Source organism: Chionomys nivalis, chromosome 20, assembly GCF_950005125.1.
Source record: "Chionomys nivalis chromosome 20, mChiNiv1.1, whole genome shotgun sequence".
NCBI lineage: Eukaryota > Metazoa > Chordata > Mammalia > Rodentia > Cricetidae > Chionomys > Chionomys nivalis.
Genome location: NC_080105.1, coordinates 58067961 through 58093576, shown reverse-complemented (window position 1 = coordinate 58093576; position 25616 = coordinate 58067961). Strand labels below are relative to the sequence as shown.

Here is a 25616-nt window from a genome sequence, read left to right as displayed (position 1 = left end):
AACTTCCTGAGCTCCGACGTCAGACACATGCAGAACTCGGCACGACGAGGAAAACTGGAAATCGACTCAAAGCCCTGGCGGTGATGTACTGTTTTAGCCACACGGTTCATGGAGAAAACCAAATTTGTTTTCTTTTGTTTTCACTCATAGAATAAAAAAAAAAAGAAAAAGAAATTTAAAAAAAGGACAGGAGCGCTCCTGGGTATGGTGGAAAAGTAAGTGTATTGTAGATAAAAGGGAGGGCAAAACCAGAGGCAGAGATGTCTGGGAAAGTTCGGAGAGACTGTAAGAGTAAGACGTCATCTGTCTTGACAGGTCCGCTTTAGTGACGGTAAAAAATAAAATAAAATAAAATAATAAAATAAAATAAACAGGGCAGCGTTTGGCCTCGGGAATTCGAGTCCTGGCTTCCTGCAGCGGGTGCAGACGGCGCGAACTGCAAACGCCTAGCAGTTACCTTTGCCCCTGGCCGGCCACCGTAGCGCGAGGGCGGAGCCTGGCGCCCTGCGCATGCCCAGAAGAGAAGCCCGGCTTCCGACTCCGGGGAGGAAGCCGGAGAGCAGGTTATGTGGGGGCCGGCGGGGGCATTTGCCAGCGACACCGCGCGCGAGCCGGAAGTGCGGGAGCCCCGGGCTAGACGGTGGCGACGGCGGCCCCTCGGCGGGAGGAGGACGATGAGGAGCGGCGGGGGCGGCGCGGGGCCTCGCTGCTGCGCGGAGCCGGGTTCCGAGCCCGCGGCCGACTGCGCAGTCCGCCCGCGAGCCTGAGTGAGTGCGGCGGGGACGGGCGGGCGGGCGGGATGTCGGGCGGCCTCCCCGACCTTCGCACCCCGGCGCCTCGGAGCCCGAGTCCGTGTCGCCCTCGGTCCCCTCCCCTCCTCCCGGAGCAGTCGGTCCCCAAAGCCCCGGCTTGGGATTCTCTGTAACAGGTGCAGACCTGCGAACCCCGCGGCTGCAAGCCACGGGGCCTTCAGATCAAGAGTTCCGTACGCTTGAAGTCACTTGGCCAGGGCTAGACTTGTGCCACCATCGATGTGAAGCCAGAAGGCGTCAGGGAGTGTGCTTGGCTGAGCTGTCAACCTTAAATTGACCCCCCTTCATCTGTTTTGCACTTTTTACTAGACAGAGTGGCCCACTGGCTTCAAGTTTGACGTTTGGTTTTGTGGGGGTTTTGTTTGTTTGTTTGTCGATCCACCTTATCTTCTGGCTTGAGTTAGTACGTACGTACGTGTGTGTTTGTGTTTAGACGTGTTCTTTTCTAAAGCACTGTTCTATCTCCCTGAGAATTAGTGACGGTCCATGTAGAGTTAATGCTGTAAGTGTACTGCCTGAGACGTCACCCAGCTGAGCTGTGATTGAGTTGGACTTACTCGCTGCACACCTTGGGTCTTGCTTGCTGTGCATTGAAAGTGTACAGTGGAGTAGCATAAGGTCACTGCCATCCAGGAACTCCCAGCCTGGGTCAGCAGGCCTGTCACCACATAGGTAAATAAATACCGGCACCGAAGTTGGCATAGACTACAGCATGGAACTGGTGGCAGGAGAGGACGGTCCAAGGGAAGCGTTCCGGAGGCTCTGTAGTCTGAGCTGGGTTCCCACAGAAAAATGAAGCCTTACCCCAGTAACTTTACCACATGCAAATGTCGTAACTACCAGTGAGTCATTGCTGGGATTTAGCTGGGATTCAACCTGCTTGCTGAGACTTCCTTGGCTGTGGCGTGTAATAAAACGCTGGAGGGGCAGCGCTTATCCCCACATCTTAGCCACGTTTCGAGTAAATGCTTCACCCGGCCGTTGTATATTAAGAAATAGTCAAAAAGACCAAGCAAGTTGATGACAGGCTACGCCTACAGGTAGTGCTTGGCTTGCTGCCTTTCCCCAGAACCCTGGTGGCAGCTTATCTTCTGAATGATTTCCTGGTCAGACTCTGCTGGACCGACTGCGGTACATAGTGCAGAACCCAGGTGCTACTGGGCTCTGCTACCTCAGGAGAATTGTTTATGTTCTCTGGGTGGTTCATCCTGTGAGCTCCTGATACCTTTCTAATGGCTTTTGCTCTGCCTCAGGAAAACCTCAGGCTCTTGAACACCCACTTTCGAATATAATAGAACTAGGCCAAGCCCGGTTCTTGTAATTACTATGTTTGGCAAGTGGCAAAGCTTCCGAACACCTTATTACATTTTATGCCACTGAATCTCATAAGTCTTAGATCCCAAAGCAGTGCATCCTGCTAAGTTTACTTGCCAGGGGTGCAGATTTTCCACAGTTTGGAGTGACCCTGGGAGCCTAGAGCCTAGGTACTTCTATGAAGTCTGCTTCATATAAGAAAATAAATGTCAGCTTAATATCTAAAATTTGGCCTGTTTACAATAGCTTACCATTCAACAGTGTAGCGTCAGTATTTACATTTTAGACTTGAGAGTTTCTTTTTGTCGTTTACCATTTTCTTACTTGCAGATAAATCTCAGAACAAGTTGTTACTGGCTTTCATCATGACAATAATGTATCATCCAAGTTTTTTCTATGATTGCTTTTGCTCATCCTTGGGGTTTTCGGGGGGAAAAGCACAGAGATGATCCTAAATTCCTACCTGGTGTGATTTGGAGGCATCTGCTTCTTCAAGTTTGAATGCTCCCAGTACCCGACAGTCCCTCCAGCGTCTCTGTAGGCAGATCTGCTCATCTGTCCCTAGGACTGTTAGAACACACGTTCTCATTATTGATGGCATGTGGGCAACCGTCAGGGACACAGCTAGCTCGTGCCATGGCATCTTCAGCACACCGAGAGTAGCGATTTGTGTTTGCGCGTCAGCTGTGAGGCTGGCACAGTGTCAGAACTTCCCGGCGCTCACTAGCAGACAAGAAACCTTGATGCGAGAATGGAGTTCTGTGTTCCTTGAAAGGTGACTGGGATCTGTGAATTCCCCCGGAGTACTAATGAATATCTTGAGGTTTTTCCCAGGTGATGCAGTTATCAGCAGGGACCTGTGCTCATCGCTCTTGACGGTTTATAGCCAGCTAAACATTGTAATTCACAGAGGTGTTTTTCAAAGATCTCTTGATGTCGGTAGCATCAGTTAACAAATATAAACTACGCTCTTTTCCACTTAAAAATAATTAAAGTAGAGAAAGATTGTATCTGTGAGGTAGTTTTGACCTTTATTAAGAAAATATACTTGTCTCTGATAAAGAAATAGATTTGACCAGTTTACTGTCTAATTTATTACCATACCGACAACTAAAACACTTCTCTTCCTATAGCTGCGTTTCAATTATTCTTACACTTGTTAGTCTTTCAGGTGTGATGTTACTGGGTAAAGAACCTATTGCTTGAAAGATTTAAATAGTATTCTGCTCTTAATCTCAGGACTCATGGGGAAGGCCATAGAGTTACTTGTCTTAAAGAGTGGCGCTCAGACTTTGGTTTCAGGACCGTGTTATTTTTTAAAAATTGGTTTTTATTTTTTAACACACATGCACTCTCGTGTTTGTATGTGTGTGTACACATTGAGTTTGTACATGTACAGCTGAGGCAGTGCCCTCACAGTTCAGAGGAGAGTGTTGGATCTCCTGGAGCTGTGGAGAGGTGTCCAGGTGTCCAGCCTGGGTGTCAAGAGCTGAACTCAGGTTCTCTGTAAGAGTAGTGTTTCCTCTTAACCACAGAACCACCTCTCCAACCTTCAGGGCCTCTTTATGTTTTGAGTAATTTTTGAGGACTCAAGAGAAATTTAGGTTGTATAGTATTTTATTGTGTTAGAAATTAAAAGTGAGAGTTTGTGAATTAGTAATAAATCCATGACAAAATAGCAAGCGACATTTCTTGTAGACCTCCTGTACTTGCAGAAATAGGGCTATGGTACTGTTTAACATTTTCAGCTTCACTTTAGTCTCTGCTTAGTGAGGCTTCTGCATCCGAGCTCCTGCAGGTACAGCATGCAGAAGTCGACCTGCATCCGAGCTCCTGTAGGTACAGCATGCAGAAGTCGACCTGCATCCGAGCTCCTGCAGGTACAGCATGCAGAAGTCGACCTGCATCCGAGCTCCTGCAGGTACAGCATGCAGAAATCGACCTGCATCCGAGCTCCTGCAGGTACAGCATGCAGAAGTCGACCTGCATCCGAGCTCCTGCAGGTACAGCATGCAGAAGTCGACCCACACACAGTTGTGGCTGTAGGTGGGGGAAAAGGTGTTCTTTGCTGCTGCTGCTGCTGCTGCTGCTGCACATTTAGGGGCAGTTTACTTAAAGGTCACTTACACTGTGGTGTTGGGAACCTGTGAAGGAAGTCTTGATGATCAGGCAGTGAGGCCCACTGGATCTGTCTTAGGTCTGAAATGAGTGTGTTACGTTAACTCTCCTGTCAACCTAAACTCCTGCATAGTGTCTGGCCACTTAGAGTGTGTTCATTGAATTCAGCATTTCCTGCAGATGGTAACACATCTAATCACTTGCCAGAAATCACACTTGCTGGTACCACCACCACGCAGAGTTGTCAGTCTTCAAGTATTAGAAATTTGAGCTTCATTCATTTCCCCCCCAAAAGGCCTTGTAAACACATATGTCTGCATAAATGTAATACTGACCATGGTTTGTCAGTTGCCTATTAAAGTAAAACTGTCACTGTGAGACAGCAGCCAGTGTAACCTGCACTTCATGTGTGTCCATGCTTAGCACAAGAGCTTCATGTGCGTTTCTGATACCATGCATCCCATGCAAGCCTTAAAGGTGTTAGCATACAGACGACAGTTTTTACTGCGTCTTCAGTGCTGTTACATGACTCCTGCCTGTCCCCTTCCTCCCTGAGCTCACGGTTGGGGATGGGAGGAAAGTCTTGCCTGTTAGCTCTGTACTTGTACAGGCACAAGTCTCAGCCATCATTGCATCCACACAGCAGATGTCAAACACTGGAAAGGTAGGCAGCACCATGGTGTTGCTGATCTTGTGGGCCCTGCACAGGCTCTGGAGCAGCTCCAGAAGTCGGCCATCTTTCCAGAACTTGGGGCATAAAACCATCCCTCTCAGCTGGGGCCTCAGCTCACAGCTCCTAGCTGCTCTAATTTCCTCTCTGCTGTCCTTGCCAAGTATGTATTTAGATTATTTTGAATCCTTTGTGTTTCCATGAATAATTGTGCTAAGTGATTAAAAATAAGTGGCACCAACAGCTGCTTAATGGAAAGGAAAGAATCCTAGCTCTGCAAATGTGCTCTGTCCTGCTCTTAAAAGATGCTCGAGTTTTCCCCTTTGTGATGACAGCTGTGAAGGTTGACGCCTGCTTTAGTCTCCTCTGTAACTGCATGAACGTGAGTGAGGCAGGTACAGTCATGAATGTATCTGCCACGTGAGCAGCTCAGAGGCTGTTTTAAGAAGACTCAACAGATCATAGGCCACACAACATCAAAGCTGGCATATTGATCATATTCAAAAGTGCAGAATTTAAGCAGCAGGGGTCAGAGTGGCATCTTTGTCTGTGACTTGCCCTCGAGCGTTAAGTGGTATCACATAGTAAGATGCGTTAGCGCTGCTTAATGAGGCCACTGGCAAGCGCGAGTATTCAGATGGCTTTGACAGCCGGCAGTGTTCTAGGGGCAGTGCAACTTTGCTTCTGAACTCCATTTTTCAAACACAAGTTTATAAGGTGGTTAAATGTTCTATCTCTTATTTTATATGCATGTGTGAGCCTGTGTGAGATCGTTTACATTGTGTGTGCAGGAACCTGTGAGGCCAGAAGAGGATAGAGTTTCAGGTGGTTGTGAGCTGCCCTGTGGGTGTTGGGAATCGAATGAGCAGTAAGCACTCTTAACCTCGAACCATCTCTCCAGCCCTTAGGTTGTTTTCTTAGAAGTGAAACCATTGCATGGCTGAGGTCAGGTGCATATGGACAGTATGCTCAGTACTTTAAGTAGTTTTTCATCTCAGCCTCCAATTGGTTGGTATCACATAGGAGTTAGTTTTCCTTGTGCCTCACTGAAGCCCTGTAAAGAAGAGGCAGAAATTGCATGGCAGCCCTGATGGAGGGGCAGGCTATAGCACCTTTAGATGGCACTCTCCGGGAAGCAAAGACTTCTGGTGCCAGAAGTGGAGCTGGGCTATAACTCTCAGGTCTGAAGGCTCCTCCCTTCCTAAAACAGTGCCAGGAGCTGGGGGTAAGTGCTGATCCTGCACATTTAAATCCTAGCTGCATGTCCCCACCAGAGACTTAGACAGGAAGCATTAAAGCACTAGAGAAATTGAAGAGATGTAATTGGGATGCAGGAGCTTGCCAAGTGACTACCGTACTTATAAAGTGCATCTCGGTCACAATTCTGATGCGGTCTAAGATGTAACCAATACTTCACATTTGTGTTTCAGGAGCAGCTCTCTTACAGGCTGGCTTTGCCTGCTAAACAGATCCTCGTGTTTCGTTCCTGAGACGTGCTTACTAGCAGCAGTGTGATACCCCAGAGCATGCCGCTCAGAAAGCATGCTAACTGTCTTCTCATTCATACATAAGTCAGGCAGATTGATTCTGTCGTGCATGGTTGGTGGCATTGACACTATAATGCATAAGTTCTTGCACACCATACTTTTTTTGAGTATAGTTAACATAAGGAATTAGTGGATAGAGGTGTGTGTTTAGCTTGGGGAAATTTAAGCTGTCAATGACGCATCAGGAGTTAGAGAACAGGGAGATGGAAATATAGGTGAAGAACAGACATGCTAATAAGGACTAATTCGTACGAGAATGTGCTGAGAGCTTTGAGAATGAAATCACTAAAGGAAAACAGTGCTTGCTTCCATTCCTGCAGAACAGTTTTTCTGAGAAAATTATAGTTAAAAGGCAGAGATGTTCACTGTGCTCCTTGCTTTGTGTGTGTACAGGGCAGTGCATAGTGGCAGGGTATGATTGATAGAGAAAAATCCCCCCCTTAGTGTCCTAACTAGTAGGCCATGCTTCCTGCAGCTCCATGTCTTCTGAGGGTTGCTGGGGACAGCCACATCTGGACTGTCCCAGCAGTGAGCAGACATTGGACAGAGCCTGCTGAGGAGTCCACTGGAGAGGAGAGGGTCTGATGGTGATGGGAGTTGTTGGCAGTGGTTGCCACCATCAGGTGGAGATGGTGGCCGGTGAGCTTTTCCTCATGTCATTCTAGGAGTTTCCTGGCAGTGGGTGAGCCCATAGTGATAACATGGTAAGGACGGGATTGAGAATCATGACATCAGGTATTCTCCTTGACACAGGTTGAAACCACACAGCAATGATACGGAAGAATGGTGTGGAAGAGGTTAATGCTTAGTGAATCTATATTCTTTATAAGCTAATCTGCTTCTTACTGCACAACCCATTATTGGGAAAAGTCTCCGCTTTGAGTAATTGTGATGCTAAGATGTCAGTATAAAATGCATTCTGGCATGCAAAATCATTTGACAAATATTTATTCTTTTCTGGTGATAACTCATAAATATTTTGCCATTGGTACATACTTTGAGGTACAGTTGATTACCTGAGCCATGGTACATGACCAGGTCTTGGAGTGAGCTGGACATTTCAGACTCGGAAGACCTAAGTATTGCACAAGGCACCAGCCAAGCTCTGCACTATTCATGGTGACTTCTTGAGAGCCATGTTGGCATCAAGTATATCTTTCCCATTGGTAGCTCAGGTACAGTGGGAAGACAGCACAAGAGGGGAAGTAGGTCCCACACAGTGCAGCTGTTCCCTGCTTCTCACAACCCTGTCTTGTTAACAGTCCATGGGCGTAGACTCCAACACCCAGCAGAGGACACGCTGTTCCATATGGCATCTAGCTCAGAGGCGCCCTCGCTGAAACTTGCCTGTAGCCCTTCACTGTTCTCAGCCATGATGGAGCTCGCCAACAGCTCACAGTGCTGCACAGAAGCTCAGTTGTCCAGGGAAATAGGCCTGAAGCCTAAATGCTGGTTACTTTTATATGCCAAAGGAGGAGCTCTTATGAACCCTTTATCTGATTAGCAGACTAGAACCAGAGCCCTTATCGGTGCTAGCTCTGTGCGGCTGACTCCTTTTCTTTGTCAGAACGTCTGGCCTGTATGTAGTTGATAGTGCATCTCGGTGGATAGCTCAGGGTGAGTGGTTTGCTGACTGTTCGACTGAATTAGCAGACTCAAGGTCCTTGAAATTACGTTCGCATGTTGCCATTCCCCTTAGAGTATCCTTGAGGTGGATGGTGGAATGAGGCAGACAGACTGGGTTATGTGGTTTCATTCTGAACCATAGTCTGTCAGTACGAAGGAAACATACATGTTTATTAATCTATTCTAAAAACTCAGGTTCAATTGGTATTCTTCAAAATGAGCTCATAATTATTCTTGCATTGTCATGGAATCACCCATTGTAAATTATGTTTATCATTGTCAAAATTTTATTATCCTTTAAGGTGGCTTTGAGGAGCATTTTTTTTGAAACTCCAAAGTATATTACTTATTGCCAATCAGTTACACATTCAGACAAATAGCTTAAGTACCCTCTGCTCAGAATATCCTGTTTTAGCAAGCTGATCATTTTCTTAGACACTTCGGTCCTGAGTGCATAGCTTTAAGGGATACGGTACTTAGACGAGAAAAGGGGCTGGGGCTGTAGTAATGAGGATTGTAGCTGTAGAGTAGTCTAAGCAGACCTAAATGTGGGCTTGAATTCAGAATGTGCTTCCTCTGTGTGTGTTGGGCTTTCTAGTTCCCCTTATACTTTCTCTTTTTTCTTTTATTTGAAAACTAAGTTACTTTGTTGCTACTTACCCAATTACAGGCACACTTTCCATAGTCACCGGTTTCTAGTGGGGTTTCAGCTGGCTTTTTCCTGTTGAGTTAGAGTGGAGTTAGATGATAGATTGGGAGCCGTGGAACCGAGGCGTAAGGGCAGTGGGGTTTCCGTGTGATTTTGTCTAGCGAGTCACTAAAATGAGCCTTGAGTTCCTTATTGTTGGCCGCTCATCATTGACAGCTCTGTCAGATAACTAAGTGGGCTATGAAAAGAACAATAAGGATTTTGACTTGCTTCTTAAATGAAATCTTAAATGGTATCTTACCATATTTTGCAATACTCCAATGTTTATGCAGACTCAATGTATGTGTATTATTCCAAACCTTTTAAATCTGTTTTTGGGTCATAATTAAAATCATTGTCATTGTTCCTGTTATTTTGCAGAGCTGGGGATGAAATCCCAGGCTTGACACGTGCTAGCAGATGTTCTCTCATTGACCTGTATATGCTGCCTCCACAGCCTTTTGTATTTTATATCAAGTTGGAGCCACTTTCTTTCAGTTTTCCTTAATTCAATTCAAAAATACGTCCAAGCTTTACATGGGAAGCTTGCATGCCATGCGCCATCAGGGTCTGTGGCCCCAAGGGATAAAGCAGCCCTGTGTGGACTATTGACAGGCGACAGGGAGCATGCGGTAAGCAAGCAGCGACTGCAGTGCTCTGTTGAGTGTGCCTTGACTGCATCCTGCAGTTCTGTTTTAGCCACATTTAATACCTTCAGTGCTTGGGTATTTTTTTCTTTAAGTTGTGTTTTTATTTGACCTTCATTGTTTCTTTTCCTATAACAAAGCTTGCTAAATGGATGGCATTGTTTACTTCAGAAATTAAAGATAAAAGGGTTATGCTATTATTTATGTTCAACATGAATGCTTTGAATAAAAATCCAAGCAAGAAGACAGGGCCATGGTTTCAATCGCCTGTCTTGCTGGAGCCCCTGCTTTAGCTTCCAGCACCATATAAAACTGAACATAATGGTGTAATGCTGTAATCCTAACACTGGAGATGCGGAGGCAGGAGGATCAGAAGTTGTTCAAAGTTGTCTGTATATAGAATTGACTGTATATAGACTCTTTAAAGAAAAAAAGCTGAGTGTAGCAACAAAGGAAGCAGTAGTAAAAACTCCCTTATGAGTAACAGACTCTCGACCAGTGTATAAGTGTTGACAGAAGTGAGGGAGAGAGGTGCTCTAAGAAGCGTGCTACCTCATGAGTTATTGTAGAGTGAGGACAGCAGCCAGATCAAGTCTCCATCTCCTCGTGAATAAAAATGGGAATGGTCTTAAATTTTTTTTTAATCAAATCATTGAAAACACACGACTGGTACCTGGAAGCAGAGAAGCGCCTTTTCACGGTGTGGCTGCGGGTTGAGAAGACAGTATGGAGCTAGGAAGGAATTGTGAGGATGTAGTCCTAGAGTGCTGAGTACTTTTCATGAAGTACCTCTGAAGTCAAGATGCTGCTGAGTCACTGGTTCTCTCTGTGTCTCCTAGGATACCTACGTGGAGCTACCATGGAAAAATCCTGGATGCTGTGGAACTTTATTGAAAGATGGCTACTAGCCTTGGCATCCTGGTCTTGGGCTCTCTGCCGCATCTCGCTTTTGCCTTTGATAGTGACTTTTCATCTGTACGGAGGCATCACCTTACTTCTGCTAATATTCGTGTCCATCGCAGGTATCTTGTATAAATCCCAGGATGTCTTGCTCTACTTTCCAGAACAGCCGTCCTCCTCCCGCCTCTATGTTCCCATGCCCACGGGGATTCCACATGAGAATATTTTCATCAGAACCAAAGATGGAGTGCGCCTGAATCTGATCTTGGTGAGATACACTGGAGACAATTCCCCCTACTCCCCAACTATAATTTATTTTCATGGGAACGCGGGCAACATAGGCCACAGATTACCAAATGCACTGCTTATGCTGGTGAACCTCAAAGTGAATCTCGTGCTGGTCGACTATCGGGGGTATGGGAAGAGCGAAGGAGAAGCCAGCGAAGAAGGACTGTATTTGGATTCTGAAGCTGTGCTAGACTATGTGATGACTAGACCTGACCTCGATAAAACAAAGGTTTTCCTTTTTGGCCGCTCCCTGGGAGGAGCGGTGGCCGTTCACTTGGCTTCTGAGAATTCTCACAGGATTTCAGCCATCATGGTGGAGAACACATTCCTGAGCATCCCACACATGGCCAGCACACTATTTTCCTTCTTCCCAATGCGGTATCTTCCTCTATGGTGCTATAAAAATAAGTTTCTGTCCTACAGGAAGATCTCCCAGTGCAGGATGCCTTCTCTCTTCATCTCTGGCCTCTCTGACCAGTTGATTCCGCCCGTGATGATGAAGCAGCTCTACGAGCTGTCCCCATCCCGGACTAAGAGACTAGCCATTTTCCCAGACGGGACACACAACGACACATGGCAGTGCCAAGGCTACTTCACTGCGCTCGAACAGTTCATCAAGGAAGTGATCAAGAGCCACTCTCCCGAGGAGATGACGAAAACATCATCCAACGTCACCATCATCTAATGCCACCCTCTTGATGGATGCCCTGCGTTTTGGCTTGTGTAGAGTGACGTCCTCTCTGGGTTTGTGTTCACGGGGTCTGCACAGTGGCTGAGCGTTGACGGGCCTCAGCACTCCGTCCTGATGATCCTCTAACTCTCCGTGTTTTCAGAACTGGTCTTCTTGAGATTCTTTCATAGTCCCACCAGAACTTCTAGCCTGGTTAACACCCCTGTCTTTAGTTTAAGATGCCGGTGTGCTAGAGCTCATCCAAAAGTTTCCTGTTGGTTAAGTGGTAAAATCTATGTTGTAATCAGATGGAGACGCAAACAAGAAACCTTCAGGTGTCATCCCTTTAGTAAATATTGGGACAATCACGGTAAGCAAGCCCAGTGCTACTGCGTTGTCACCTTAAACATTAAGATGAAGTGCATGGTGGTGTTTTATTCTTGACTTATGCAATGCGATATTTTTAATGTAAATAACTCTGGTCACATGCCAATGTATATGGTTTCCTGGGTTATATCTATTTTTATGTAAACTCTATTTTGTTTGTGGTGAGGAATGAGTGTGAGGCCTGTGAGCAGATTCTATGCTCTGCTGCTGAGATCCGGCTTTTTCCTAATAATAAACAGGACCATTTTCCAATGTAGATGTACTGTGTTTCTGTTAGGTACTGTCTGCATCATGGCTCGTGGGCTAGGAAGTTAGCATTTTACTGTAGCTTTCTTTGCACATTGAACTTTGTAACATTTGTGATTTTTAGTTAAACAGAATTTTAGCCTCTGCCAGTTTATGAATCTCTAGCTAAAACAGTAACAGCCGCAGCAAGGGCTAGAACTAGCCGATAGTTGAGGTAGACTGTCTCAACCAATGTGTGCGGATGTGCCTGACCTGACAGAGACGAGCATCATTTATTGTACTTTCTGCAAGTCAATTACATCATGAAAGAAAACCACAAAAGCAAATAACCAAGTATAACTTAATATCTCAGTCTGTGTAACGGGGCTCTATACAAAGTGACAGTCTAGACAGTCTCAGTTTCCCCAGCTGGGTCTGAAGAGCCCCAAAGCTTTGGCCAGCCTGTCACACAGGTAGCATTGAGGAGTTGTGGGCGGGAGGTTGTGCTTGACCAAGTAGCAAGCCTCTGAGGACTGCAAACATGTGCTAGCATGCAGCCATGGGGCGGGGCCTGCCGAGTCCTTCCCCACAGTCCTCACCAGATAGAAATGCTTGAGCCCTGCACAGTAGGTCAGCTCCGACACGACTGCAGATCACTTAGCTATAGTTATTGACCTTCCACAAGCAGCTAGAGCAGAGTAATAATCAGTCAATCTTGACCTTAATTTAAAACTTTCCATGAACATAGGGCTAGAAATACTTTTGCCAAGTAGCATTCTTAGCCTTCATTTTATGCCAATGTTTAGAAAATAATAATGTATAGCAAATATAATTTCTAAAGAATAATGATTTTCTATAAATTATTAATTGTAAAGAGTCTTGTTTTTTAAAGAGTTGGTACTCATCATGGAGGGTGTATTTTGTATGTGAAAATTCACTACACAATTAAAGGCTGCTTTTCATCCTGTCAGTCTTTGCTATGTAGAATGACTGTCCCGAATGCTCATCTACTGGAAGGACCAAAAGAGTAACAGGCGGAATGTAGTTTCTGCAGAAACCAGCTCTCATGCATACTTGGTCACTTCTGACACTTACAGAGTGCTGCATCTGTGGTTGTACATGTTCTCCTGATGAAATAGGACAGCAACCCCTCTGCTTCCCGTTCCCCTTCCCCTTCCCGGCTGTTTTCCCTGCTGCTCCTTCTGTTCAGATTCGCAGGCTGGGACTTGAGGGGTGGAAGATCATTCTACCACACCTACCGCCTTTGCTCTACTCGAGGAACCGTCTCTTAGGCAGCAAAGACAGCTGTGTTTAGAGTTGTAGGGCATCTCCTGTTACCAGCTTTGTGTTTGATGCAGTTCCTTTGATGAGTAGGGATAGAAAACAAACCCATACATTCATGGGCCGTGACACCCCAGCATCAGTTTTAAAGCTTTCTCACTTGGCCTCAGTGAACCATGACTACACCTGAGTCAGTCATCACTGGGGGGGGGTGGTCATGGTCTTTCTGTCGATTTCTAGAATTGTTCAATAGCAGTGAGAGAAGTGGATAAAGAATCTTAAGAATCTTAAATTATTCAGCTACTATGAATTTATAAACACTAAAATTATCCTAAGCATGACAAATCGGTTTACTTGGAAAAAAAATCTAAAATTCCTTGTTTTAAAGAATAATAGAGAAAACCAGTTTTTTTTTTCTTTTTTTCTTTTTTTAAAGAGGATCCTACAGAGAATACTGCAAGCTAAGGAAAGAAAGTATTTGTTACAGACAAAAGGGTGTCACTTGACAGTAGTTGGTGACTCTGCTCTTAAGCAAAGAGGCAGGGATACTTAATTGCTGAGATGAATAGAGAGAACTGTAGAATGCCATTTTCAATCAAAGTCCTAATACAACATGGCCCTGTGCCTGACGTAACTAAGTGTTTTACAACATTTATTTGACCATGATGACACCCATTAAATGCTGCAATAAAATGGGTCAATCACACAACAAGCTTAAATCACAGGTGTGCTACAGACACTTGAAATGAGACAGGTCATGGCTCTGCTGACATCACAGGTGATGGCATGTGTGTAGCTGAGGGTTCCTGCCTGCTTGGTTTGAGTGGGAACAGGTCTGGTAGAGATGATTAAATAGTATGTAAACTATCGTGGAAGCTGCTCTTCGTAGTGGTTTGTGTTAACGTGTCTTCCCTCCTTAGGATCAGGAGTTAGTAAGGCGATCCATTGAAAGAGGTCACCTTTTCATCTAGGCCAGTGGTTCCCAACCGTGGGTCGCAACCCCTTTGGATCGAATGACGCTTTCAGAGGGGTCGCCTAAAACCATCAGAAGACACTGATAATTATATTATGATTCGTAACAGTAGCAAATTACAGTTACGAAGTAACCACGAAAATAATATGGTTGAGGATCACCACAACATGAGGGACTGTGTTAAAGGGTCACAGCGTTAGGAAGGTTGAAAACCACGAATCGAGGCCATCATTGCCATATTTGAGTCCTTTGGTCATCCCCTGAGCTTTTTTCCCATCATGTTTGATAATTATATATTTTTTAAAAACTGAAAGGAAAAGAATTAGTCGTAAGTACCTCCTTTGGATAGTTGACTTGAGCTTTGGTATCTTCATGTGACTCAGGTAGAGTTGGAGTTGACAGTTGGAGCACTTGCTCAGCTTGCTGGATAGGAAACGCAAGGCTCTTGGTGTTCCCACCGCACATGCACCTCCTCTCCCCAATCAGAAGCACTGCTCGCTCGCGTGGCAGAGCCCGTCAGTCATCCTATGCCAGTCAGCGTTGGCCAAGGGCACAGATATACCTCCATTTATATTTTGTATTAAAAAGTATAGATTAAAGACAGGACTGTATAACCCATACTTTTTGACATAAAGTGCAATATATACGTATATCATGGGTGTGTGTGCAGCATAATTTATAACAGTTTCTGTCAGTACAGCGTATGCTGAAGTGTCAGCTTCCATAGCGAGGTGCATTCAGTATGAAGTAAGTTAGTCCAGTTTCATAATCTGAGCCATAATTTTGTTATTGCCATATTTCCTTTGAAATAGTAATAAAGTTTTATAGCTCACATTTGAATGTCCTCATACCTGTGCACTAACCATGGCAAGGAAAGTGAGTTGTATTTTTTAATTTGGTTTTGTTTTTTGTTTTTACATTTAAGGTATACTTTTTATTTTTCTGTACTGACATGCAATAAATTGATACATGAACAATTTGATTAATGTTAGATAGTTTGTATTCAGTCTTTTTAAAAATTCTATTCATGTATTGTAGAACATTAAGGTAACTAATTGTTCAATAAACCTGTTTCACTGAAAGCAATGAATCTTACTCTAATGGTGTGGAAGAACATGCTTGCATTTCCTTCTCCCAAGAACATGACAGTCATTCTGTGTGCATTTAATTTCGGCTGATGTCAGCAATATTTCCTACATATGAACTACTGTTGAGTGCCTAAGCCCCAGACATCTCTTCAGTCTCGTGGATGCTGTCAACTGTTTGCCATTGTCTCCTTATCCTCAGATTTCATAAAGTACCTTTCTAAGTAGTCTTTTTTTTTTTTTTTTTTTTTGGTTTTTCGAGACAGGTTTTCTCTGTAGCTTTGGTGCCCAACCCGGAACTAGCTCTGTAGACCAGGCTGGCCTCGAACTCCCAGAGATCCACCTGCCTCTGCCTCCCGAGTGCTGGGATTAAAGGCGTGCTCCACCACCGCCCGGCTTCTAAGTAGTCTTCATGGTTTCTCCCCCCCCCCATTTGTGTTTACTTATGACTCCAGCTGATTAAAGTGGTCTTATAGTTGGTCTTTATGGGTCTGTAACTTGCTTTCCCTAAAAAGACACTCTGTATTGAGTAGTGCCCACCCAAGGAGGATGATGGAAGTGCGGGGCTTGCCTTAAAGCATCCTGAAGAAGCCTCCCGGCCAGTCACTGTTGCAGACTGTCTGCTGTGAGAAGATGTGCTGGGAAGCAGGCACTCAGGTGCTGTCGAAGACCCCCAGCCTGGATTCGAACTGGAGACAACTTCAACTCTTCCTTAACTTCCCGCAACGTTCTAGAAAGTAATGAAGTTTGACCTGATAGAACTGATTTACTGAGGGATGGGCATGGAGGAGGTGGTGTTTGGGTACTTAGAAGCAGGGCCTGGGGCTTAATGGGTTTGTCACACTAAGTCACCAAGTCTCCATCTCAGAATTCTGTAACAGGTGAGTAATGTGGCCAAAAGATGCCCCTCCTCCATCTCTCAGTCTGAGTCTAGAAGACATTTTCTAATTTTAGTCAGTGAAAGAGCTTGAAAAATCATGTCCATCTTGGAATAGATTAGAATTGCTGCTATTGGAATCCAAAGTAGACTCACTGGGGATCACTCCCAAGGAACTGCCAAGAACTGGAACTTAGAAGTGTATGACAAACTGTATGTACTTGTAAATAGTTACGAGGTTGTGGTCTTGCAGAGGCTCAGCACACTTGGTTAACCTCCTGCTCTCCTAAGCCTCTCAGCTGGAGGACTGCCTGGGAGGTGCTAAGGTAGGTCCTAGTAACTGGAAAGCAACTTGCTGCTCCCTGCTCCTCACAGTGCTGCTGTTCCCGTGCTGAAATCACGACAGTCAACAATATTTATTGAGACCTTATGATCAGTATTTCTCTACATTTTTGGGTATTTTACCTGTGTCTGTGGGGCCTTGTGTGTGTAGTGTCTTCAGAGGCCAGAAGAGGGCATATGATCCCTTGGAACTAGAGTTACAGATGTTTGTGAGCTTCCATGTGGATGCTGGGAGTCAAATCTGGGTCCTCCAGATGAGCCATAAGTGTCCCTACCCGTGATTTGTCATTCTTATAACTAAAGGGTCTACCAATCCTATCTTAACCTTGAAGGTTGCCCCCATCCCCCACAGTGGGAGTTGAGTAGCTGCCTATCAGGTTTCTATTGCATACTCCTGTTTTCCTTTCCTCCTGCAACAGCAAGGCCTGGCGGAATTGTTTTCTGTTGCATGGCTTTTAATGGGGTCCGAGACACCTTGTCCTCATGAGTTACTAAACCCACCCCCAGGGAAGGAAGCACAGAGAAGCAGTTAGTATAAAAATGAGTTTCATAGGGGTTGAACCTAGAACCACAACTAACAGATCTAGAACTTAAATACATGTCTTAAATTAGAAATGCTGGGAATAACTCGTGGTTAAATTTTCAGGAGATCCTGAGAGATCCAGCACAACGCCGAGGAGAGGAAAAGGCAAAAGTGGAGTGTCAAGAAGAAAGCAGGGTCTGAGGAAAGGACACTGGTCAGTGCGTGTCAGTAAGGCGGTGGCAGGGTCACAAAGAGGGAACACATGAGAAGATTGTATAAGGAAAAGCTGGAAAGCTGGTGGGCTGGACTGTACGCCTAATATATAATACTGATCAACAGATCAGAAGTGGCCCACCAGGATAAGACGATAGAAAATTTTTTCTTTCTCTTTTGGAGGGATTGGCGGGGGCAAGGTGGTAGTCCCATCTTTGGTTTTTTTTTTTCCCCACACACTGTCTCTTAAAATTACCACCATTAGTCTTAAAACACAAGTAAATGTCACTGGCATTTTCCTGAGGTAATAGCATTAAAAATGAGAAGAACAAGCAGCAGACTGCACCAGAAAGTACGGGGACAGGGCTTTGCAATCTCCTGTCTATTGACAACTCAGTTTCCAGTAGTTGCTGTTGGGGAGGGGCTTTAGGAGGTAGTCAGCCATGGAGGAGAGCCACAGCCAGCTTGGCATGCAAGGAAAGAGAACTGGCTAGACAGCGTTCTGCCTTCTGAAAACTTGAAAAGGATGGCCAGCTGTCTCCAAGCTCTACAGAGCACCCGTAGTAGATGAGCTGCTGGTGCCTTGGTCTCAGCTTTCCAGGCTTCCAGAATGGTGAGAAATAGAATGTTCTTCCCTCAGCCTCCAGGTTTGTGGGATTCTACTCCTGCAGCCTAAATGGAATAAGTAAACAATTGGAATTCCTGAGCCGACCTAGAGATGAGAACTGACTTCCCAGTGAAGTCTCTGTCTGTTTCAACCCTCTCTATCATGACTTCACATTTGGATACCCTGTGACTTAGTCACTAGCCTCTTGAGTTACAGACATCAACTGTATATATATTTGGTTCAGAAAAACCTATAAAGTTTATGAATTAGGAAACAATTCTCTTTCCTCAAATATGTAACTAGATTTCCGTAAACAATGAATGAAAAGCCCCTCATATGTGGGCAGTGCCCCCACTGCATGGATCAGCCATAAGAGATGTGAATACGTGTATCTCCCAGTCACATTCTCTCCAGGGGCAAAGTTCTCGAACTCAGAGTGGTGTTTGAGTCACCATCTTGTGTCAAAGCTCATGAATGCTATAGTATGCAGGTCAGAGCTAATCAGGGTATTAGAGTTAAGATGATCATAAAGATCACAGCCTAGTGTAAATGATAATTATTCTCATTAAAGCAGAGTCATTCAAATAAACATGCTTTTAAATAAGAATCACTAGTGCTGGTTTACATAACGATTTTACTAGAATACAAGATGAGTAGTAGCTACTGTGCTCCGTACTTTGAATGGAAAAGCCTAAATGAGATTCAGACTTTCTTTGCCAACTTACCCATGTGCGTAAATTGCATGTATTATGTGTTTTGTCTTCTAAGGGAAGTAGATAAAGCCATTTCTGTTGTGATAGCATCGTTTTTCCCTTCTTAGTATGATTGTTATTGTATCTTCAAACTTGAGAAAATAGGTCACTGGGCAACTTAGTGCGTCTTGTCCTGTGACAGAGACTGAAAGGGGAGACTGGAAACCTACCCAGTACTGTTGAGAACCCATCTACCAGGTTCATAACAAGCCCATGTTAGCAAACAAAGTATGTTCTACTGAAAGGCAAACGAGAGCCAGGAAATACAATGTTGAATGTGAGGCTGTCATGTGGAGCTTTGTGCATTTCCCTTCCTGCTTGAGCCTTAGGTCTTCTGCTGTGTGGGGAGTTCATAGGTCCTGTCTCCTTATACTTCTTATTCTCTACAACACTGATTACTCCCTTCCCTTTTCCCTTCCTTTCTTCCTTCCTTCTTTTTTTTTGGGGGGGGGGTGTAGGGTGGGGGAAGCATGAACTTAGAGAAAAGCAGCATGTGTTAATTTTTATCTCCTTGACAAAGTGGAGAGAAACCATTTTAAGAGTGAATAGTTTTCTTTGCTTGTGTTTGAGAGGTCTCTGCCCATGGTTACCCACCTTACAGCCCTGGCAAACAGCTTTAAAGTGTTCTGGGACAAGAATGACCCTAAACATGTGCCTCTGCTAGGCCTTGCCCCCTAATGGCCGTTTCACCTCTGAGATGAGTGAGTTACCCATTTCTTAGGTCTTCGCCCTCAGTCTATCACCTCTCAACAGTACCAACAAGCCTCCCACAGATGGTCCTTTCTGCAAAACACTGCAAACCACAAGAAACAATAAAAGTAACTTCTCCTAAATCATGTCTAAGCTGTGAAGCTAGTATTTGGTCACCTGTGAGTGGTGCATATCTACCAAACATCCTCTCAATACAGCCTTTTTACTAAACACTCGATGCAGCCTTTGAGGTCAAGAAATACAAAAATGCATAGTTGCCAATGAATCTCTTCCAAGTCTCCTCTGTTACCTGAGTAATATCTTTTACAGAATAGGAATTTACAATACATCTAATTGACAGGAGAGCCTTGGTTTTTTTCAGTTAGGTGAATAATGAGCCCAAAACCAGAAGTTTCCAATCCTGGCAATCCTCACAGTATCTAACTTGTAAGGACAGGTCATGGCAGATAAGATTAAAAAGTGTGACTTGGGAGGATTGTTCTGGACTGTCTGGATAAACCCTGATTCTGAAGGTGCTCCAAAAGAAGAAAGAGACTTAGCATACCAGCAAAGTAGGATAATGTGGGGATGGAGATGAGAACTAATGACCAGACCACAAGCCAAGACAGCCAAGTGACAGCAGCCACTGGAAGCCAGATGCAAGCGGAGACTCAGCGTGGGCTGTGGTCCCACTGATGCTTAAACCAAGGTCACAGAGATGGAATTCTGTTCCTCTCCAGCAGAGAACCTCATTTGGTTCAAGGAAGGAGGAGTTTACTCCCTGGAATTCTTTTTTTTTTTTTTTTTTTTGGTTTTTCAAGACAGGGTTTCTCTGTGGCTTTGGAGCCTGTCCTGGAACTAGCTCTGTAGATCAGGCTGGTCTCGAACTCACAGAGATCTGCCTGCCTCTGCCTCCAGAGTGCTAGGATTAAAGAAGTACGCCACCACCGCCCGGCTCCTCCCTGGAATTCTTACATATGCAAGTGTAATTGTGGTATTGGACCATAGATAGAGGAAAGTTTAGAGTCCTACTATAGAAAGCTGAGATTTCTTTGATGAGACTTGGTAGACACATCTTCATGAGGTATTATTTTTAATTATGTGTATGTATCTCTGTGGGTAGATGCACATGAGACATCACGATGCCTTAGCACTGTATGTGTACAGGAAACTGAGCTCAGTTCATTTCATCCTGCTCTCCCATCCCAAAGGAAATTATATAAAGGTTTCTGTTCATCTATAAGAGTTGTTAATGTAGTGATTAAGTTCAAAATACTGAAGACAAAATACTGGAAATCTTTTGCCACAAGTATGGCACATTTTTGTCAAATGTTTGTTTCCTATGGAAAAATGTTTAACTCAGTCACCTGAACAACCATATTGGCAAACTATTGAAAGTTTGTTTTTATAATTCAAAAGTTTTCATAACTTGTAAATAGTATTTTACTATTCATTTTCTCCTTTACAAAATGAGTATTTGGCTCTATTGGGCCTACTGGTCTCATCCAGCTAGAATCTTCTGTGTCTCTAAATGTATCCCACACTAAGGCCACTGTAGAGTCTTCAAATGTCAGTCAGAAGCAGGAGCTTTAACATGCACTGTGAACAAAAGACCAGAGTGAAGTTTATGGTCTTTGTGGATAAATGCAAGTTCAGCTTTTCTTCTCAGTGTTCTCTATTCATTCGGTGGGGAGAATGCAATTTGTCAGCATTATTTATATTTTATATTGATTAACTATTATGGCCCTCACTTTTAAGCATAACTATAAAATCTCCTACTTTTACATGGTAATTATTTAAGCTTGCAGCTGATTTTTGCACTGCCCACAGCATCAGATAGGTTTTATCAAACATGTTGCATCTGGTTTGGAGTTAGAGGTCAAACATTACAAACACTGCTGTTCTGGGTGCTGATGTAGATGGCATACATGGGTCTGCTTACAGCCAGGAGGGAAAGTGAGCCAGTGACCCACTGACCCTTGCCTGAACATCGTTCTAGTTGCTTTTCTTTTTGCTACAGAACAACACCTGACTGGTGACTTAGGGAGATTTTCATTTGGTTCAGGATGTGAGAGTAGTGTGCATCCCAGTGGAAACCCACTACGGCGGAGGCATGAGGCCGCTGGTCACACTGCAGTGCAGTCAGAGGCAGAGGGAGGCTGCAGCTGGTCACACTGCAGTAAGGTCAGAGGCAGAGGGAGGTGGCAGCTGGTCACACTGCAGTGCGGTCAGAGGCAGAGGGGCAGATGCTGATGCTCACCATTTTTCTCCTCTAGTCCAGGCACTCAGCCCCTCGGGTGGGGTCCTCTGTCCCAGCTGCCCCTCTGGAAATCCTCTTATAACACACCGTGAGATGGGCCTATTGGTTTTAAGCTGACAACTGAAAATATTCATAACTGTCAAAAACATAGGCTGTAAAATACAAGAATGATTTCATAAGTACATTTCTTACTCAATCTTTATATTTGTTGCCAAATAAAGGGATGAGCACATAACTTTTTAAGAAAATGTCAATATTTACACTGCTTCGGCTGAAATGTCTAGCATCTGTTTTCAGTATTACTGAGCAAACCTCCTGTGGATTTGTGCAGAAATCAGATTCTGCAGCCCATAAACACCTACACGGTGGATAACACCATGGATAGTTTCCTGTAAACAAACAAAACCCAGTCTTTTCTCCTCAAATAGAAAACCACAAAAATGGCAGGGATTGGTTAATAAGTCGGATAGAAATTCTAGCGTGGAAATATCTAACATAAACCTGCAGCGCAGTCTGAAACACACAGAGAAGGAAGAACGTGAATAGAGATTCAGAGCTGTTGGCATCTAAGCAGAATGGAAGTGCCCGGGAAAAAAGTGGGAATGAAAATATATCCAAAAGGACCGGGTGGTGGTGGCGCACGCCTTTAATCCCAGCACTCAGGAGGCAGAGGCAGGCGGATCTCTGGGAATTCGAGGCCAGCCTGGTCTACAAGAGCTAGTTCCGGGACAGGCACCAAAGCTACAGAGAAACCCTGTCTCAAAACTCCCCCCCACCTCAAAAAAAAGAAAAGAAAATATATCCAAAGAAGAAGCAATGGCTGAAAACTTCAATGGCAAACACCAATATCCATATTTAAGATGAAAGAACCCCAAACAGGGTGAACACACAGAGACCAGCACACAGAAACATTTAGTAGAAACCCTGAGAGGAGAAGAGAGCATCAGAAGAAACCAGCCAGTTATGTCATGGAATCTCCAGTGAGACAGAGAGCACACTGATCATCGGGACCTTGGAGCACAGGAGGGGAGGGACTGCAGGTTCACATGCTGGGGACAGCTGCCATTGGGGACGCGTGTAATTGTGGACACTCAGAAATGAAAAGGGAGAGCCGGGAATGTCGCTGTTGGACCCACTTCTCAGGAAATACAGGATGTTGTCTGCACTGGCAGGAAGTAATGTACAATGATTCAAATCAGACTGATGCATGATGAACACAGAGCATTGGTATTAAGAACCGTAGTTAGTAAAAGGTATCGGCCATCTCCTGTCTTCACTTAAATCACACAGAAAGGCACTGAAGAGAACATCAACATGAGACTAGAACACATTTACACAAAGTATTAGACAATCAGACACAGAGATCATGGGTGTGAGCTAACCTGCACTGGAATTATGAGATCACAGAAAATAGTTACTTTGTCCTTGGAAGCAAAACAAGAAAAAGGATGTGAAATGGCGAGATTAATACTACAAAGTACTTCTTTTCGTACTGTCAGAACATGTCTCTACACGTCTGTCTTCTGCCACTATCACACCTGTCCAAAGCAAGCTTTTGGGGGACACAGTCAGGTTCCAGTAGATAATGACAGCTTCTGCAGCCTTTTTTTATGTTATTACAACAGAATTCCAAGGCTATATGGTTTTACAGCTTGTGAAAGAATGAAGTCTACTTTGCCTCAACACAGCAATTAAAAGAGGCATACTAACTCACTGCATTAAAGCAAGACCTAACTATTCAGAGACATGCCTTATATGAGAGACACACAGAAACCGTCTAAGGATAGAAGATACCCTGTCAAGTGAGCAGATACACTAGTGCTGTGAGTTAGTCAAGACATAAGAATGCAGTACTTATTTAGTAAAGTTCTGATTAAATCATCATCCGACCACTTCCTCTGCAGGAAACAGACCTTTGAGTTACACAGAGAGAACTTTGTCTTGTTCATCTCTTAAGAAATTCATAAATGTAACAGTCTTTACAGCTGTCTTTGTGTGAACTCTGTGGAGGTGGTACAAACAGTAGTGCCTGCTCGCCAGATGCTCCCTGGTAACCTATGTTGGAAGAAGTAGCAGCCACTGAAGCAAGATGACACCGCTCCATGAGCCAACATTGGGTACTTATTCTAAAATGACCTGGACTCAGATTGTCCTGGGCTTTGTCTTGAGAGCTTGGCTATGACGTTCTTTGCCCAGCGAGAGAATCTTCTCTGGATGATTATGCAGAAGGACATGGAGAAAGGAGCCGTCTCTGCCTCTTGCACTCCTCCGCATCCTTCAATTTCTGTATGCAGCTAGGTAATGCTAGCACATGATTGACATACATGCTTGATTTTGAAACAGTGTTTTACTATGAAGCCAAGGCTAACCTTGAACCCACAATCATCCTGTCTTCCTATCGTGAGATGGAATTACAATCCTATCACTAAGTCTCAAGATTGAATCGTAATCTCTTGCCGTGTGGAGGTCTTTAGAAAAGTCACACTTTATGCCGGGGTCGTTACCCACAATGCTTTGCTCAGTGACCAAGAACATGGTAACACAAGCATTATTTGATGCCAGAACTGAAAACAGTTCACACCCATACTCAATATTCTACTTCCGCCTGGGAGATTAGAGAAGAGCTCATGTGGGAGTAACAAGGGCAGCAACTGGTGTAAGGTTCTTTAGAACTCGCAGAAGTGAACGGAAGAAAAGATCCCACCCACAATGAGAAAGACCCATAGCATCTCTTGGGAGTGAGACAGGACATGACTACTCAATGGGGAAGTGGGGAAGATGTGTCTCTTGGTGGGGAAGCCCCTGAAGATATTATTCCTACAAAAATATCAGTTTCAGAACTGACTATAAATTTTGTAAACAGAGACTTCTCATTCATTTCCCGGCCACCCTGACCCAAATAATCACACAGAAGCTATATTAATTATAGCATGATTAGGCCGATGTCTCAGGCATATTTCTAGCTAGCTCTTATATCTTACATTAACCAACCCATTTCTATTATTTATATTTTACCATGAGGCTCATGGTTTGTTACCTCTTGCTTCTTGGGCAGCCACATGGCGTCTCTTTGACTCTGCCTACTCTCTCTCTCTCTATCTCTCTGTTCAGATTTCCTGCCTGGCTATATTCTGCCCTGCCATAGGCTGAAGCAGCTTCATTATTAACCAATGGTAATAAAGCATATTCAGGACATACAGAGGGAAACCCTACATCATCTGTTCTTTGAAAAGAATGAATACAAAATGGAAGTATGGTGAATGTGATCACTTTTTACCCTCTACCCTTTAGCTGCCCCAGGGATCTGCACTGTCCTCACTCAGGGAGCATGAGACTCAGTGGTCAGGTTGAGGTGAATGGTGGTGACTGTGTGGTTAAGTAAGCGCCCAGTGGCCTATGCTGCAAGATGAACTGACATTGAGGTACTGGGTCCTCAACCAACCAACCCAGACCAGTGACTGCATGTCACCAAGTCCAGCCGTGGAACCAGGACATTCTGTGTCCACACTTGCGGAACTAGTACCACCAGTGTGGAGATTGCGCATCAGCTCCTAGGCACTGCTTATGGGGGAAACTGAGGCTAGTGGCTCTCAAACACTGAGCCTCAGAAGGCAAAAGGGGAGCCACGCTTCCCTGTAATCCACCCTGCATTTAAAGAGCCCCCAGTGTGGCCTTAAATAGATTACTCGCAGGCTCTTTATTGCACTGTCAATAGAGCAGAGAAGAGCAGAGAAGTTGGAGTGGAGTTCAGTGTGCTCTACCGCACTTCATTTCCTCTCCCGCTGGGGAGCTGTTAACGTCGTTGTCCTGCAGCCAAGTGCAGTTCCCTGCTCAAGCACCGAGCTTATCTGACTTGCACATTAATTATCTTTTATTACACCAGTGGGCCTTTGGTGTCCTTTTCCCCTTCCCTAGAACCATGCAGCCCAAGCAGACAGAGTTCTCAAGAATATGCAGATGGGAAAGCACCTTCAATAGCCTCTTGTTAAAAGTTCTGTCTGGAGTGAGCCAGTCTGAACCCCAAGTTCCCCCCACCCAGCCGTGTCAGAGGCCCCACATCACCCGCAGCAGGAGGTGGCATGAAAAATCTTACAAAAACTGAAAGTGAAATCAGGAAGGCA

General features: G+C 44.6%; 1 protein-coding gene across 1 annotated transcript; it reads left to right on the top strand.

The window, feature by feature from the left end:
- The first annotated feature begins 544 nt into the window (after positions 1-544).
- On the top strand, positions 545-15222 carry Abhd13 (abhydrolase domain containing 13). The gene is made up of 2 exons (XM_057752603.1): positions 545-767; positions 10262-15222. The coding sequence occupies exon 2, from the start codon at positions 10282-10284 to the stop codon at positions 11293-11295; it is 1014 nt and encodes a 337-aa protein (XP_057608586.1). The 5' UTR covers positions 545-767; positions 10262-10281; the 3' UTR covers positions 11296-15222.
- Positions 15223-25616: the final 10394 nt, after the last annotated feature.